Raw genomic sequence first — 18,038 nt, forward strand, 5'->3', positions numbered from 1 at the left:
TTGTGGGGATATCTCATTCACATAATGCATTTCCTAGCTCCTTACCTTAACCATCACAACTGACCCTAACCCCAACCAAAACCAATAAGAATTTTAGCCAAGTGTACTCTGCCCCTTATAACAGTAGACAAAGGGGAGTCTGTATACTCATACATAAGAATTTACTCTTTACTCTAAATAATACAATAACAGACCCAGAGGGCCGATACATTATTATTCAGGTGACTATATTTAATAAAATATATACATTTGGTAATTTATATGCCCCTAATAATGATGATCCGGCCTTTTTCCATGAATTTTTCTATAAGCTGTTTGAATTAGCAGCGAACTCTACTATTATTATTGGAGGAGACTTTAACACAGTCTTAAATCCATTAATAGATCGTTCTAATAAAACAACATGTATAAGGCGATTACAATCTACAAAAGTAATAGGGGAATATATGGATGACTTTGGCCTCGTCGACAGCTGGAGACTTAAAAACCCAAATAAGAAGGAATTTACCTTCTTTTCCGCTGTGCACCGGTCCTTTTCAAGAATTGATTTTTTTCTTACAAATAACTCTATTGCTGATAAAACTGTTACAAAAATACATCCTATTATTATTAGCGACCATGCACCAGTCTCCCTTTCCCTACAAGTTGATTATACCTTTAAACCACCACCGACATGGCGTTTTAACATCTCACTGCTAAACGACGCAGAATTTGACTAAATTATAAGAAAAGAATGGGCAGACTTTTTGGAAATAAATGACTCTCCAGACCTATCTCCATCTCTTCTCTGGGAAGCTGGGAAAGCAGTAATTAGAGGTAAAATTATATCATATTCATCTTATAAAAAGAAACAGGATCAAAAATGAGAAAAATACTTGGAAGATAAAATTAAACAACTGACGGATGAGTATGCAATAAACCCAAATAACCAAATATGGACTGACTTACAAAATACAAAAATACAGTTAGACGATATGTTAACTAAGAAGACAGAGTTTATAATACAACAATTGAGATACAACAACTTTGAATATAATAACAAATCAGGTAAATTTCTTGCAAACCAACTTCAACGTAATCGGGAAAAATCGCTTATAACGGCTATTAAAGGGACAACTGGTGAATGTACACAATCACCAGAAGAAATTAATCAAATTCCTTTATAATTATTATCACAACCTATACTCAGAAACTAATAAGCCTAACCCAGAGCATATTGAGGCATTCCTCAGTAGCTTAAATATACCTCAGTTAACTACTGAATATAAAGATATGCTAGATGCACCACTTACTATAAACGAGTTGTACAGTGCTCTAGATAGTATGCCAAATAGCAAAGCACCTGGCCCGGATGGTTATCCGGCTATATTTTCAAAGCACTTCTGGTCAATGCTTGCTCCACTATTCTTAAGAGTAGTAACAGAAATTAAAACTAATGGTCACATACGCCCACACATGAATACAGCAGCAATTAAACTTTTATTAAAGCCAGAAAAAGACCCCACCATTCCATCAAGTTACCGTCCGATTTCACTAATTAACACTGATATTAAAATGATCACTAAGGCTTTTACATCTAGATTAGAAACAGTAATCCCGACAATCATTCATAGCGACCAAACAGGCTTTATTAAAGAGCGTCACTCTACTAATAATATTAGAAGGCTCTTATTAGCATGTCACAGCGGTATGATAAAAAGGCAGTTATTATATAATTGGATGCAGAAAAAGCTTTTGACAGAGTTAACTGGTCCTTCCTCTTTGCTGTTTTAAATAAATTTGGCTTTGGGAAGTCATTTATTCACTGGATGTCAGTATCATATGATTCTCCTAAAGCTACTGTTACTACTAATGGGATTATATCTCAGAGTTTTATTCTACAGAGAGGCACAAGACAGGGATGCCCACTGTCGCCTTTATTATTTGCAATATTTATTGAACCGCTTGCATTAGCCATACGCCAGGAAAGAAGGATTCAAAGAATTCACTCGGGGGTAACAGAACATAAAATTAATCTATATGCCGATGATATTTTACTTTATTTAGAAAAGCCTGCTATTTCGTTAGGGGAAGTATTTAACTTAATAACTAAATTCTCACAGTTATCAGATTATTCTATTAACTGGACAAAATCAACACTTCTACCTATTACAGAAAATTCATGGAACCCTGCAAGCCAGGACCCACACTACTCATTTCCTATAGGTAATTTAAAATACTTAGGCATAAAAATCTCACCTAAATTAACTGATTTAATTCATTTAAACTTTACTCCACTTCTGGATAGCATTTATAGTGACTTGGAGCGCTGGAATAATCTTCCTATTTCTCTAATAGAACGAATAGCCACTATTAAAATGAAAGTTTTACCCAAAATAAACTATTTTTTCTCAATGATTCCATTTAAACCTACGGCTAACTGGTTCCAGTTGTTGGACTCAGCCGTTACAAAATTTTACTGGATCTACTCTTCAGAAAAATAAATCCAAAGGAGGTCTAGAGGCACCAAATTTTATGCACTACTATATAGCCAACCAGCTACAATATATTATTTTATGGGCACAACCCAACAGAGATACTAACTGTTGGCTGGAACTAGAACAGAAGGATTGTAATAACCTAAGACTCCTAGATTTACTCTTTATTACAACATCGATTAAGCGACATAACTGTTTTAAAAATCCAATGATTTCCGCCACCCTGACTGCCTGGTGGAAGGCACTAGAAATTACAAAAGCCCAAGTGGAGCCCTGTGGGCTTTCTCCCCTATGGCATAACCCCGACTTTCAAATTAACAACCAATTGTTTTATTTGGGTGTGTGGGGGCAGAAAGGAATTACACATCTCCACCATCTTGTCTCAGATAATATGTTTATATCATATACATCCTTGCTCCAAAAATACAAAATAAAAAACGGAAATTTTTTACATTATTTGCAAGTTAAAAGTATGATAAAGAAACAAATTCCAACACTTCAGGGTACGCTCCAACCGCCTGTTTCAGCTAAAGATATTCCCAAGCTTTCTCCGACAACAACAAAAAAACTCTCAAAAATATATAAGTTACTTTCATATACTGATAAAACGTCTTTACCCATCTCGAAATGGGAAACAGACTTGTCTATAGCTCCGGAATCTGACTTTTGGATTCAAGTTTGTGAAAACGTTTTTAAAATGACAAAACACACAAATTTACAACTTATCCAATATAAAATTATTCATATATATATTACTCAATATATGATGAAGAAAATGGGACTCTCAGACTCCGACATTTGTCTCCAGTGTTTACAAAACACTACAGACACTTATTTTCATGCTTTATGGTTATGTGTTTCTGGACTAAAGTCTTAGAAAAACTTTCCGCTGTCTTGGACTGTAGGATACCGTTCTCTCCAAACTTGTGTTTGCTAGGTGACTTAACAACAACTGACTTACCACATAAACAATTTCAATCTATACTTGTAGCCCTTACTATCGCAAAAAAAAACAATTCTTGTTAACTGGAAAAATAAACAAACTGAATATCGACCAATGGTCTAACCTCCTCATAAATCACATTTTAATGGAAAAAATATCTGCCTCAAATAAAAACCAAATGTCAAAATTTAAAGAAACCTGGTCTACGTATATAGAATTTTTTAACCTAAACCTGGTTACTTAATTCTGCCTGTTAGCGAGAGCCACAGCAGCGTGATAACTTGCATTGATGTTTCTGTATTTGGCAATTTGTAACCAATGGTTGTGTTTTTATAGTCAGGAACCCGGCTGCTGCCAGCGGGATCGAGCGGATTCGCCTCCGATGGGCACCAGGGGTTGATATTCGGAGTCACGGCATGCCAGTGGGTTAATTCTGTGGGTGCTGTCCCCCCCTGGCTGGGCGTGGGCGGGTCTGCCCCTCTGTTGGCTGCTGGGTGGCGGCTGCGTCTTGGCCGTTCCCTGGGTCTCTTGGGGGGTGCTGCGTTGCGGGGCTCTCCCTGGTGTCTGGGGCGGCACCGCTCCGGCGCGGTCCGTCGCTCTGGGCCCGGCGACGCGGTTCGGGGCCTGTGGGCCGCCGGGGTGCCCCGTGGTTCCCTCTCCCCTCCCCCTTGCTGCCTCTCCCTCCTCGCCTCTCCCCGCCCGTCCTCCTCCTCCCTGTCCCTTCTCCCTCGTCACCCTTCCTCCTCCTCTCCCCCTCTCTCTGCGGCCATGCCGCTGCCCCCTGCCCTTCTTGTCGTCTCCTTCCCCCCTCCCTTCCCCCTCCCCGGTACGCCTTCCTTCCCCTCCCCTGGGCCGGGGGCTCCATCCATGGCCCGGGTCTCGGTGCTCCGGGGGCCGGCGGGGGTGGCTGGGGTTTGGTGTTGTGCCCGCCCCGCTCCGGTGGGCGTCCTGGCGCCTCGGGCGGGCCCCAGTATCCGGGGGGCGAGCCCTATCGCCCCGCCGGGCTGGTCCCATATGCCCGGTGGGGTGGGTGGGGGCTTGGTGGGCGGGTGCGCCTCCTGCCCCCGCCCGGTTGGGGGGGGGGGGGCCCCCGCTGGTCGCTCCTCTTAACTCACTACACTAGGTTTGCACAATACACTTGTCACATAACACACTTTGGGGGGTGGGGTAGGGTGGAAACACTCTTCACCCTACAACTCCCCTCCAATTTTAATGCACCACACAACTGGGGGGGGGGGGCTTGTGGGGGTGCCATCGGTTGGGGACCGCGGTATAGAGCAGTGCTGCGGTCCCCTGTCCGTGTCCCCGCCGCCCCCCCCACCCCTATTTTTTTTTTTTAATGCACCACATACACTCAGTGACATGCTTGGGAGGCGGGTGGATCGGAGCGTTGGAATATAATTTCCATCGGCTCCGGTTCACCTGCTGGGGTCGTGGGGGGTGCGGGGGTTGTGGGCCGGTGGGGTGCCTGGGGGGCCTGCAGTGCCCCGTCCTGCTGCGTTGGGTCGGGGGCGCGGGCCGTGTTGTGGTGGGGGGCGCTCCTGCTCCTGGGTTTGCTCTCCGGCCCGTGGCCCTGGCGGGGCCCGGGGGTCGTCCTTTGGTGCTGCCGCGGCCTGGGGGGCCCTGAGGTGTTGCGCTTGCTCTGTCCTGGCAGGGGTCGACGGCTCCCCTCTTTGGTGGAGATTTTCATGCATGCCACATCCACCACACCAGCATCTATCGAAACTCAGACACAATCTGCTTCCTCCTAAGGTCATTGAATCGGTGGAGGCTGGTGTCTGTGGATCTCACTCGGCTTCGTCTGTCCTTCCTTCCTTTCCTCAGTCTCTCCTTCGGTCTCTTGAGGTCTCCCTGATTATTTTTTGGGGGATTTTTTGGAATTTAGATGTTTCTGGGGTTGGGGAAGAATTCTGGTGGGTGGCCCGGTGGGTGGTTTCTGGTCGGTGCGGGATTTCACTTTCCTTTGTTTTCTTTGGTCCCCTCGGGTCTCTTGACGGCGGTGTTCGGTTTAGGTGAACGGTATGGGATTTTTTCTAATAGGTTTTTGGTGAGCTAACAAATACACGCACGCACGCACATACACATACTCACCCACATACAAAAAAAAAATTATTATATGTATATTTACATATATATATATATATATATATATATATATATATATATATATATATATATATATATATATATATATATATATAAACAATAATTACCGAATGAACAATACTGAGCTCTTTAAAAAAAAATTTTTTTAAATAAAACTAAATAAGTATAAGTATAAGAGATCAGCCAGGACCATGTTGCAACAAGCTCTTTTCTCACCAGGAATGTGAATATTGATGAAACTGAGCTATATTCTAATGCTAATTGCTGCACAATGGAAACAGAAACAAAAACAAAACTTTTTTCCCTGATGAAAGAAGATACTCTAATCTTTCTTTTGGTGGGTTCCATGTTTTTATAGCAATAGAACAGAATATTCTGTGGGCCTTGCAAAATCAGTCAAAATCCAGTAAAACATGGGAGCGAAGGTGAAAATGGCTGGGGTGAATGAGTTAATTGCTGTATTTTGAGGGGACGATAAATTTACACTTTTATATAAGCTGTACACTCGACAAATCGGGGCTCCATTGTTGTGGACTTTTTAGTGTAGTGGCAAAGCCAAGTGAAACAACGCTGCGTTGATATAACTACCTCAAATTAGCTGTCCTGGAACTGAAAACGCAGAGTTTCCTACCTCAGGGCATGGTCACAAATTACACAAAAAGTGAACAATGTTATGTCCCCAAGTGGACCAGGGTATCAAGGTGCAACATTGCACATAATCACACAAAATCCGGGAACCACATAGGAGATTTAGAAAAGAACAAGATCCTGACAAGGAATAAAAATAGATTAACATTCTGTGTAGCCAAATGGAGAAATAATAGAGTGCAGCTTAACCATAAAATTGAACCATGATAAAATATAACTGGATTTTAATCATTGTCTTTTCCCTCTTCCTGATCATTATTCATATTTGTATGGATTTCATCAGATGCTAAATCATCCTCATCTGTTTCCTCTTCTGCCAAGACATCGACAAAGGCTTTGGGCAGAGGTGTCAAAGTCCAGTCCTCGAGGGCCTGAGTCTGTTTGAGAGGTTTCCCAATTTCAACACATCTGATTCATATTTAAGATCATCAGCAAGCTCTGCAGGAGATTGATAATGATCCTGATCATTGAATCAGGTGAGTAGAGAAACCTCGAAAACATCCAGGATGCAGGCCCTTGAGGATCAGACACCTGTGGCTTTGGGGATGACGTCACCTTCAAACCATAATGGTTCTAACTTGCCTTGTGTTCATGTGAAATCCATGGTCGAGAGGGGATGGGCTCTAAGGGTAGTGCTCATGTGCCTTCTTCCAGACACATACCTGGAAGATGACTCGTTTTATGTGCTGGAAGGTGCTGGAAGGGTCTCTCTGTTGAACTCTCCACCTTCCCACCTTGCAAGAGGGTCCTCTTCCAGTATATAAGAAGAGTCAACTTTAAGGTACAGCAAGTATTCAACCCCCTTGAGTTTTTCAACATTTTGGCACGGTACGACAACAAACACAAATATATGTTATTGAAATGTTATGTGAAAGTTAAACACAAAGTAGCACAGCATCTTGAAGTGAAACAAAGTGTCTATCACATTTCAAACTTGTTTTCTAACTAAAAAACTCAAAAATAGGGGGTGCCAAAGTATTCAGCCCCCACTGACTTAATACTTTTGCTGCAATTACAGCTTCAGGTCTTGGAGGTATGTCTCTACTCTCTATCCAGTTTTCCACATCGGGAGGCTGAAATGATTGTCTATTCCTCCTTGCAAAACAGCTACAGCTCAACTAGGTTAGATGGGGAGCATTTGTGAACCGCAACCTTAATCTTTAGTCAGCATTATGAAGACTAAAGAACACACCCGGCTGGTCCGGATCAATGTTTTGGAGAGATTTAAAGCAAGAGAAGGATACAAAAGTAGTGTACTGTTCAATCAATCATCCACAGGTGAATGGAGTACCAAACAACCACAAATCTACCAAGACAAGGCCATCCCTCAAAAGTTTCCGACCGAAGAAGGAGGGCACTCATCAGAGAAATATCCAAGAGGCCTTTGATCCAAGAGGCCTAAATCAGGGGTGGGCAAACTCGGTCCTCGAGGGCCGGGGTACTGCAGGTTAAGGATTTGTTTCTCTTCTCCAACACAGCTTATATATGATCACCTCATCAGCAAGCTCTGCATAAGCCTGATAACTATCCTGTTGATTGGAAGAGCTTGTGTTGGAAGAGGGAGACCTCCAAAACTTGCAGGACTCCGGCCCTCGAGGACCGAGTTTGCCCACCTCTGCCCTAAAGATCCACAGCATAGGTAGGATAATCTGTCCATAGAACAACCATCAGTCGAAAATTGCACAAATCTGGCCAGTATGAAAGGGTGGGAAGAAGAAATCCATTTCTAAAAGCCAGCCACAAGAAGTCACGTCTGCAGTTTGCCAGGAGCCATGTAGGCGACACCACTGACAAGTGGAAGAAGGTACTCTGGTCAGATGAGACCAAATTGAACTTTTTGGCCTACATTTCAAACGCTGTTTGGTGTAAGAACAACACTGCTTATCATGTTTCACATGGTGGTGGGAGCATCATGCTCTGGTGGTGTTTTTCTTCTGCAGGGTCAGGGACGATAGTGTAAGTAGAAGGGAAGATGGTTAGTGCCAAATACTGGGCGAATTTGGAAGAGAACCTGTTCGGGTCTGCAATAGACCTGAGACTGGGACAAAAGCTCACCTTGCAGCAAGACAATGACCCGAAGCATACAGCTAAAGCAACAATGGGATGGTAAAAAAAAAGGCATCAATGTGCTAGAGTGGCCCAGTCAAAGTCCTGGTCAAAATCCAACAGAAAATCTGTGGAGAGATGTCAAAACACTCGCCATCTAACCTAGCTGAGCTGGAGATGTTTTGCAAGGAGGAATGGGCAAACATTTAAGCCTACAGATGTGCAAAACTGATCGAGACGTACCCAAAAAGACTTGAAGCTGTAATTGCAGCAAAAAGGGGTTCGATAAATTATTAATTCAGGAGGGACGAACACTTTTGCATACCCTACTTTTCGGGGGGGTAAACAAGTTTGAAATAAGATATACACTTTGTTTCACTTCCATGTGTGCTACTTTGTGTTTAACTTTCACATAAACAATATAACAAATATTGCCCGTCACCCTAAATTTTGACTGACTTCTGTTTATCTTTGTACACAACCTGTACGTCTATCTCAAATTAAAGTTGTGTGTAACTTCTGCAGCCATCTAAGTTTAGCTTATTAGTAAGCTTAGCGGATTCAATAACTTTATGATCGCGGTAATGTTTGAAATGTGTTCAGAATGATAAATGAAGCATCTGGCTTGTCAATTCTGATAAAAAAATTATCAAATGCTATCCCAAAAGCTTGGACTCATTTGACCAAGTCTGCTTCAAACGCATGGAAGAGGCGGGACTGCTTGACTAATCACCCCCGAACCCCCACCGCCCCACCCCCCACGTTTTATCTTTGATTGCATTTTAATTCCGTTTCATTAATAGGTTAGGCTGTGTCTGATAATCTATGTGTGTGTTTACTAAATAAATTTGTTGTCTAGAGATTCAATTTCTGCCAAATCATTTGTGTTTTCTGAGTGGATTAGTAATTATTTTATTAAAGCAAAGAACTCCATAATTAACTATAGTAGCAACTTCAGATTATAAATACTTCATAATAGGATTGTTATCGTTTATTTTGCTCCTACAAACAAGCAAAGTCAATGTGGTGCCCCCAGAGGTTTCTGAGGAAATTACAACTCCCCTCAGTACCATCTAAATTTCTCACTCGCCATTATGGCAACCCAAATAATCGCTACATAAAATTCCAGTGAAATATATTTGTTTGTGGTTGTACCGTGCCAAAATGTTGAAAAACTCAAGGGGGTGAATACTTTTGCAAGGCACTATATGTGTCTGGAAGAGGGCTCATGAGCACTACCCAGAGATCCCATTCCCTCTCGACCATGGATTTTACATGAACACAGAGACTGGCAAGTTAAAACCACTTTGGTTTGAGGTCATCCCCAAAGCCCTTGTTGATGTCTTGAGGAAACAGATGAGGATGATTTTGCTCTGGCAGCTGATGAGATCCATACAAATATAGATAATGATCAGTAAGAGGAGAATGATTAAAATCCAGTTATATTGTATCATAGTTCAATTTTATGATTAAGATGCACTCTAAGCTCTCAATTTGGCTACACGGAACATTAATCTATTGGTAAGAAACGTTCACAAGTCTGTTAGAATAGGCCTCTTAATGAGTAGATAGGCGACTTGAGCTAGGCCGTTGTGTCTCTGTGTCTAGTCCTGGCTTGGTACCTTTTTATCTATCTGCACTCTGGCGCACTTATCCTGTTGCAACCAGTTACAACCATCAGGTCACACATTTTCACATGGGCTCGGCTGAGCCCTCCCCCGTGTCGGTGGGCAGACAAGACAGTATAAGAGTAGAGACCATTTTGAATAGAGCTGACCTTCTTCCGCATTCAGCAGGTAAGGCTCCACAGCTGTGCACTTGATCTTTCTGGCATCCAGTAAATAGTTCAACTGAGAATATGCAGTCTCCTGGTTGTTATTATTAGTATAACAAGCATTCAAGATAAAAGAACCGGAACTTTACAAGTAATTTTTATTCCTTGCCAGGTTCTTGTTCTTTTCTAAATCTCCTATTTGGTTCCCAGATTTTGAGTGATCATGTTTAATATAGCGCCTTGATACCCTGGTCCACCTGAGGGCATAACATTATTCACTTTTTATGTTATTCACTTTAGATAGTATAGTACTACATAAGCCATATTTCAAATATTGTTTAGGATTTTATTTAGATGCAGAAAAATACCTTAATCCCATTTGGAATGGTAATTCTGGAATTTTCTGTTTTTTTCCCCCCCGATTTAGGGTACAGTGGAGTATTTTGGTCATAACTCCTCTAATACTTCAGATAGAAAGCTCATCTTGGACTTAAATTGAAGGTTACAAATGTGGGACGTTTTTAATATACATTTGAGGCAGTGAGATGTATAAAAATGTTTTAAATGGATCGCTTTTTATGGTAATTTGTCAGGCAGAGATACATTGTTTGATATTTTAGGGTATGTTGAGGGTGATATTTGAGAATTGAAATACAGGAAGCCCATGATTACGTTCCTGCTAGTTCTCCCATGTATTAGGATACACCACGCAAAATTTTAGAGTTTTCTGACCATTTATGCAGTTGTTGTACCTTGACATTTGCAATTACACAATTTCGCCAGAAGTTTTTCCCCAAAGGGGTGTTTTTTGGCCCCTGTGACCAAACGGCACCGAGTTGGGGGTGGTCCCTATCAACTTGTGATGGCCCAACATATGAAATAACAAAAAATCATAGTCAAAAGAGGTTACAAAAAACATCCTGAGGAGTGGACCTGACCCCCATACCCTGTCTCTCTGTCTCTCTCTCCCTCTTTGTTTCCCTCTCTCTCCATCGCATAGCATTGTCTACGTGCTTGCTTATGTGAGTCAGTTGGTTTTCTTACAAGTGTGAGGAGCGTATTCTTATGGAAAGTGTCTTGAGATAATTTATGTTGTGAATTGGTGCTATATAAATAAAACTGACTTGACCTTGAAGGTATCTGCATTTTAAAGAAATCTTTCTCTTCTCTCTTTTTTTTAAATAGTTAAGCCAACTGAATTGTTGTTGTCCAATATCTCCATCTAGTGTTTAGTATCGGTACTAACTACTAGCAAGGACAAAAAAAAAGGAAAAACACTATTAGAAAGGTCTCCTTTACCAGTATAATAGGTAGATACTCTGGGGCATTTACAATAACTGGTGATGTCATAGTGCATGTGTGTAAATGAGAGAGCATGGAGTGTGTACAATAGCAACATGCATCGTCACTCTGGAGCCTGACTCATTCCCATTATCACGCAAGCACAGGCTTGTCTGTATCATTTCTCTCATGTTCTTTTCCATCATTTTGGCAGTCAAAGGTGTTGAAGAGGCGGATCTGTCTGAGAACAAGATTGGATCACTGACACACTCCATTAATTTTCTGGAGAGATGAGGTAACTTCTCAGGTGACTCACAAGCCTCCTTGCATGATTAGATGAACCTGCAAGAATATTTTCAGCGAACTCACCGGTGGGTAGAGTAGCCACAAAAAAATTCTCAATTTAGAGTTCTACTTGAGAATAATATGACCTCGGTAAATGGGAAAAGTCATGCTCCAAATAAGCCATGGCTTTTACCCGTCAGCCCTTCTTTCGGATGCCAATGTTGCAAATGATATTATGTGATCGATGTAACCTGTAATAATGTGTCAGAAAGGAAAAAAATGAATAAAACAAAACAAAACAAATATGTTGGATCATATGGAACGTCGACTAGTGGGTTTCAGCATAAAGCTGACATGTTTCAGTGCTCAAAATAAGTTTAAGTTCTGCCACCATACATTTCCATCTTCAGTGCTATACATGTATTGTGGATCATTTGTTATAACCCTTTCTACAGCGCATAACTGTCAAATCCTGCTCATAACCTGCTTGCCCTTTTATTTTGACGACCCACTTCCTGTGAGCCATCTTTTGTGCCTCAGCTTGACGTACCTCGAGGATTGCTTTAGGGCAGGCTTTCCCAGTCCTTGCCCTCGAGGGACGGAGTCTTGCATGTTTTAGATGTTTCCGTACTTCAACTTTTTTGGGGGGGTTCTTTATTGAACATATAAACACAAAGAAAACACATTACAAGTCTAAAATAAAAATTGTAGTAAAAAAAAAAACAACAAGAATAGGAAGAAAGAAATGAGTTTATATGTTCAAAAGGGGTAGGAGGAAGTTAAAAATTTATCTAGTCCTACCCCTTATTCGTTTTATGTTAATAAAATAATAAGTTAATGTATTTCAACACAAGGAAATGTATAAACCTAATCATATAAACAAGTGCACTTTGACATACGCACATTTGCCAGCGACATATGTACATGGAATTCATAGACATGTACCATAATACATTTATAAATCCTATCCTCATACTCACATATACAATTTTCATTACACTCATACCGATACATCCAAAGAAATTACAGCACGTTACATTTTTAACAGCTCATGACTGATGTAAGTAAAACATTTTAACTTTGCTTTTAAGCAATTTTTTTTAATTCAGCAAGTGACTGACATATTTTCTGGTCTGTTCCAAAATAATTCCACAAATTAACACCTTTTACAGAAACACACCTTTGCTTAATATTTGTTCTTGTTTTAATTTTTTTGTCCTTATGTTATAAGGACTCTCTAATTTCAAACAGCTTCTGAGTAATGTGGCAGAGTAGATTGTTGTGTACTTTATACATTATTTGTGCTATTTTAATTTCAACTAAGTCATAAAATGTCATTGTATTTGATTTAATAAATAGAGAATGAGTTGGCTCTGTATATTTTGAGCGATTTATAATTCTTATGGCTCCTTTTTGTAGTTTAAAAACAGGATCTGTATTTGTTTTATATGTTTCCCAAGATTTCCACACAATAGGTCAGATATGGTAATAATAATGAACAATATAATGTGTATAATAATTTCTTATTCAGGACATCCTTAGTTTTAGAGAGTATCCCTATAATGTTTTGCCATTTTCCTTTTGACATTATCTATGTGTGACTTCCAACATAATTTTTCATCAATAACTACTCCAAGAAATTTATTTTCATACACTCTTTCTATTTCAATTGAATTTACCATAATTTTGACCTGTTGTGTGGTTTGTCTAGTACCAAAAACTATAAACTTGGTTTTGTTTAAGTGTAGTGATAATTTGTTTAAGTCAAACCAATTTTTTAATGTGTTCAATTCAGAAGCCGCTTCAGGTTCTCTCCTGAACAGTAGAGAGTTGTGTCATCGGCGAATAAGACACTTTCAAATATTTTGAGACAAAACAGATATCATTTCTATACAATATGAATAATTTGGGGCCTAGCACAGACCCTTGGGGGACTCCATGAGTAATCTTTAAGTGTTTTGATTGTATATTGTTAAACTGATATCTATTATCCAAATAACTTTTCATCCATTTATATGCCAAAACTCTTATGCCATATCTTTCTAATTTATTCATTAGTATAGAATGATCTGTAGTATCAAATGCTATATATATAAAATAATAAATATAAATATATATAAATCTATAATAATTCCAACAGTAAATTTGTCATTATCTATGTTAGTAGATATTGCTTCTACGAGTTCCATGACTGCCACTGAGGTGGTCCGTTTTTTTCTAAACCCATATTGATTTTCACTTAAAAGCTTATGTTTTTCAATAAAATTGTCCAGTCTATATGAAAATAATTTTTCTAGAATTTTTGAGAACTGTGGCAGCAGTGATATTGGTCTATAATTAGTGAATATATGTCTTTCTCCATTTTCATGAATAGGAATAACTTTTGCTATTTTTATTTTTGATGGAAATATACCGTCTTTAAACGACAAATTACATATATATGTGAAAGGTCACACAGCATATTCTATAATACTTTTTACTAATGTCATATCAATATTGAAGCAGTCAGTGGACTTTAAATTTTTTTTTTATATTTTAACATTTAATACATCTGTATCATTAACAGCATTAAGCCACATAGTGGATGGATTTTTTTTTTATATGCTTATCTATATATATATATATACATATATAAAAACCCATCCACTATGTGGCTTAATGCAACTCACCTGATTCCTATTAATCAGCAAGCTCTGCAAATTATCCTGATTTCTAGAATCAGGTGCGTTGGAGGTTGGAAACATCTAAAACCTGTAGGACTCTGGCCCACAAGGACCAGGATTGGGAAATCCTGCTTTACGAGCAGTCAAAACAACTCCTACCTATGCACTATGTTGGTGGAAGCTGAGGAAACACCACTTAAATTAAGATTTGATAAATTGTCTTTAACATACTGGGTGAGGCATAAAAGAAGTGTTAATAATCCTGCTATGTTGGTTCTAAATGAATGTTGGGAATATCAATTAAAGTTTTGATGATGGATAGCATACTTTTCAACCTATATTTAATGGAATTTGTTTTATTACTTATATAACAGGCAGTGCAGCGAGTGGGGTTCTATGTGCCAAAAAAGGACTGGAACAAGACATGCTGTCATTGAGGGCTGTCACTCCCCATCGTCTCGCACTGGTGAGTCAAGGCTTTCCATTGATTTACGTTTGCTGCACAATAGGCAAAAACTGAAGTCACTCACCTCCCTCTTCTTATTCAGCCCTCCTCTCTGTTTATATCATCTAAAATTATTTCCTTTTCAGCCCGTAGGAACCACCAAGCTTGCTGAAGCCCGAGGCCACCTCGTTTCACCCTTGTCTCTAGGCCCTTTTTGGGAGTGCTTTATGTTGTTTAAAAAAAAAATCACATTCCTTTGTACCTTCGGGCCAGTGCAGCGCCGACAGGGGATTTCACAGCACTGATGACGGGGCAGTGTTCCTTCCTGAACCCACATAAATCTGTCTGTGAACTTCCTCCAAGAGTATGATATTAAAGCTGTTTTTCATGGCATGCTACTTGGCAGGGGAGGGAAAGTTATTGTTGACTAACATAAGCAAGTAGAGCTGGGAGGAGAAAATGCTGTTGTAATTTGTTTCTTTTAATTTGCAATAACAGATGATCACAGCAAGAGTTGATTTAACTTAAATTGGTACACATTCAGACACACAGAAATCGTGTTGTATTGTATGCTGACCCATGCAATAATCGTACCATGTGTTGATAGTTCTTTGACTTTTGTCAAGAGAAATGACAAGAATGGACTTACAAGGATATTTTTTCACATGAGTGAAGGACCTCTGTCATTGCAGGCAGGTTAATAGAGGCTGCTGACCTTAGGAGAGGGGTGGCCAACTTCGGTCCTCGAGAGCCACTATCCAGCCTGTTTTACATGTTTCTCTCCACTAACACACCTGATTCATGATCAGGACCGTTATCAGGCTTCTGCAAAGCGTGCTGATGAGCTGATAATTAAATTCAGCTGCGCTGAAGGAGGGAGAAATGGAAAACACGCAGGATAGGGGCTCTCGAGGACCGAACTTGGCCACCCCTGCCTTAGAATATAATCTAACAACAAGCAAACAAACTCACACCCATTGCTTGCACACGTAGAAGTGCATGAGAACCAAATCATAGAAATTGTGACAAGAATCATATCATTTGAACATTTAATTTGGAAGTTTATAAAATGACTTAACAAATGTACAAACGATATATAGACAATCACAGCGTTTATGCCAAAAGAGTATATGTGTATATATATATATATATATATATATATATATATATATATATATATTAAAGGTTGAGTAATGTGTAGGGATTCTCTTGTCATATAAAATAAGTACTTGTGCAGCTCTTTAATACATAATGAATTATGCAATAGATATTTGCAAAATTCAGATTTTTGTATTGTGATGTGATAAACAATGACACCATTTTGTGTGATTGAGAGAAGCATTCTTTTAGAACAGGGGTGTCAAACTTGTTTTTGTCACAAGCCAATTTGTAGTAACGGTTTCCCTCACAGGACCATTCAGACGATGAAACCAAATACATGTTTACACATTGTATTATTCAATTGATGGATCACTAGTTTGAAATTAGGCAGCACTGTGAATGACTGGTTAGCACATCCTCACAGTACAAAGGTTGTGAGTTTGATTCCAGGCTCCGGCCTTCTTGGGTGGATTTTGCATGTTCTCATGTTTGAGTTTTCTCCGGGCACTCCGGTTTCCTCCCACATTCCAAAAAATCATGCATGGTAGGTTAATTGATGAGTCTGTGTTTGTAAGTGTGACTGGTTGTTCGTCTTTGTGTGACCTGGCTGCTGTTGGCTGGCAACCAATTCAGGGTCTACCAATCAGTGCCCCCAGCCACGAATGTCTTGTCCAGGATTTGGCTGACTCAATGCTTTGTGCCTGTAAATGATTTTAACTAACTCAGCGACACCCCTGCGACCCTTGTGAGGAATAAGCAGTTCTCAAAATGGATGGATGCATAGATTATATATGATGGGATAGTTTGAAATCAGAATTCAAGGAATAGTTTTTTCAATTATTGTATTGTAAAATTGGTAACTTTTTTGTGCAAAATCTCCATCTTATTATGTATTATTACACATGAGAATTTAAAATTTTGGTACAGATTTTAGCAAGGATCATGGAAGTTGACACACATGATTTGCTTTCGCGTGTTAGAACTGGCCCCCGGGCCTTGAGTTTGACACCTGTGTTTTGAAAAATGTATTCTGCAGATGATCATTGTGCATAATTATATTTGCCGAGAGTGAATTGTAATACTGAGTTGATTTAATCAGCAGAAGCAAACAAATGACTAAACTCTTTCTCTGAGATCATTCAACTGTCCACTGGTGTTCACAGCAGTCAGAGTTCCAGGTTTCCTGTTACAGTACGTCTGAGCCTGTAGAAAGGTCGTGCTCATGCTCCTGTAAATAGTTCATCTGCCAGGGATGTCCTAATGCTGGAGACGGCTCCACAAAAGCGTCTATGTACCCTTGAGTGCAGGATCCCCACATTCCGGGCTGATGCCCCAACCCCTCACCCACTTGAGAGTATTGCAGTGGGCTCGGCGCATGCTCATGAGGGCTACCACAGTGGCCATGTCCGGCGTAAATCTTTGCCTCCGTAGGGTAACAAGGGTAGTGCGGTGAAGGGGGACATGACAACACTCGGTTATCCATGTAGACGTGTGGCTCAACAGCCAGCCTGTGCATGTGAGGCCCCTCTTGCGACTGCATTTGGTGGGAGATGGACGAATGCCAAGGAGCGTAACTCTGATGTTCCAGATGAGGGATCGTAGCCCTGGTCAGCTCAAGTCGAGATGCTGCCATCGCTGCCGACCTCAACAGTGACCCGTTGCACTCCCGATGGGTGCAAGGCTTGCTGGGAACGTTCGTGCTCAGGAAGACAGACAGAGCAGAGATGCGATTGATGGCCCTTTGCAGTGTGGCGATCTTTGAGAGTCGTTTGCCACTGAGGTCATGATTCAAAGCAACTCGTAGAGCATTGAAGGCCTGGTTGTAGTCCATGATGCGTTTTCTCTCACGGACGTTTGCTGCCACCCGTCGAGCTTTGGAGCGGACTGGTCTATTCCGCTTTTTGGTTTGGCCCTCCTCTAGGTTGCTTAGGCTGCTCGTTGAACTCTGGCTGTCTTGAAATGAGGTCTTAGGACTTCCTTCGTCCTTGGATTGATCAAGTGCACTAAGGTCCAACTCTTCTTCTGAAAACTCAGATTCTGCAATGCTGCTGCAGCTCATTGTGTCATTGAAGTGGACACAAGTTGATAGGATAAAAAATATGAAAAATCTGGAAACCCGCGCTACAGCCGCAGATCGCGGGGCTGTCGGTGTATGCTGATGTGCCGACAGCCCTTGTACGCTCGTCCCCTGACTTCTCTGGTGCCTTGTGATTAGGTGTACTTCAACAGGACTGGTTGGCTTGCTTTTAAAGATCTAGAAGTCACATGG

At 40.6% G+C, this 18,038-nt stretch overlaps 1 protein-coding gene across 1 annotated transcript; it reads right to left on the reverse strand.

Moving 5' to 3' along the window:
* Positions 1–16,955: 16,955 nt before the first annotated feature.
* On the reverse strand, positions 16,956–17,828 carry bhlha9 (basic helix-loop-helix family, member a9). The gene has a single exon (XM_086057684.1). The coding sequence runs from the start codon at positions 17,826–17,828 to the stop codon at positions 16,956–16,958; it is 873 nt and encodes a 290-aa protein (XP_085913810.1).
* Positions 17,829–18,038: the final 210 nt, after the last annotated feature.

Source organism: Leptonotus elevatus, chromosome 16, assembly GCF_054856555.1.
Source record: "Leptonotus elevatus isolate MCC_2025b chromosome 16, RoL_Lele_1.0, whole genome shotgun sequence".
Classification (NCBI taxonomy): domain Eukaryota; kingdom Metazoa; phylum Chordata; class Actinopteri; order Syngnathiformes; family Syngnathidae; genus Leptonotus; species Leptonotus elevatus.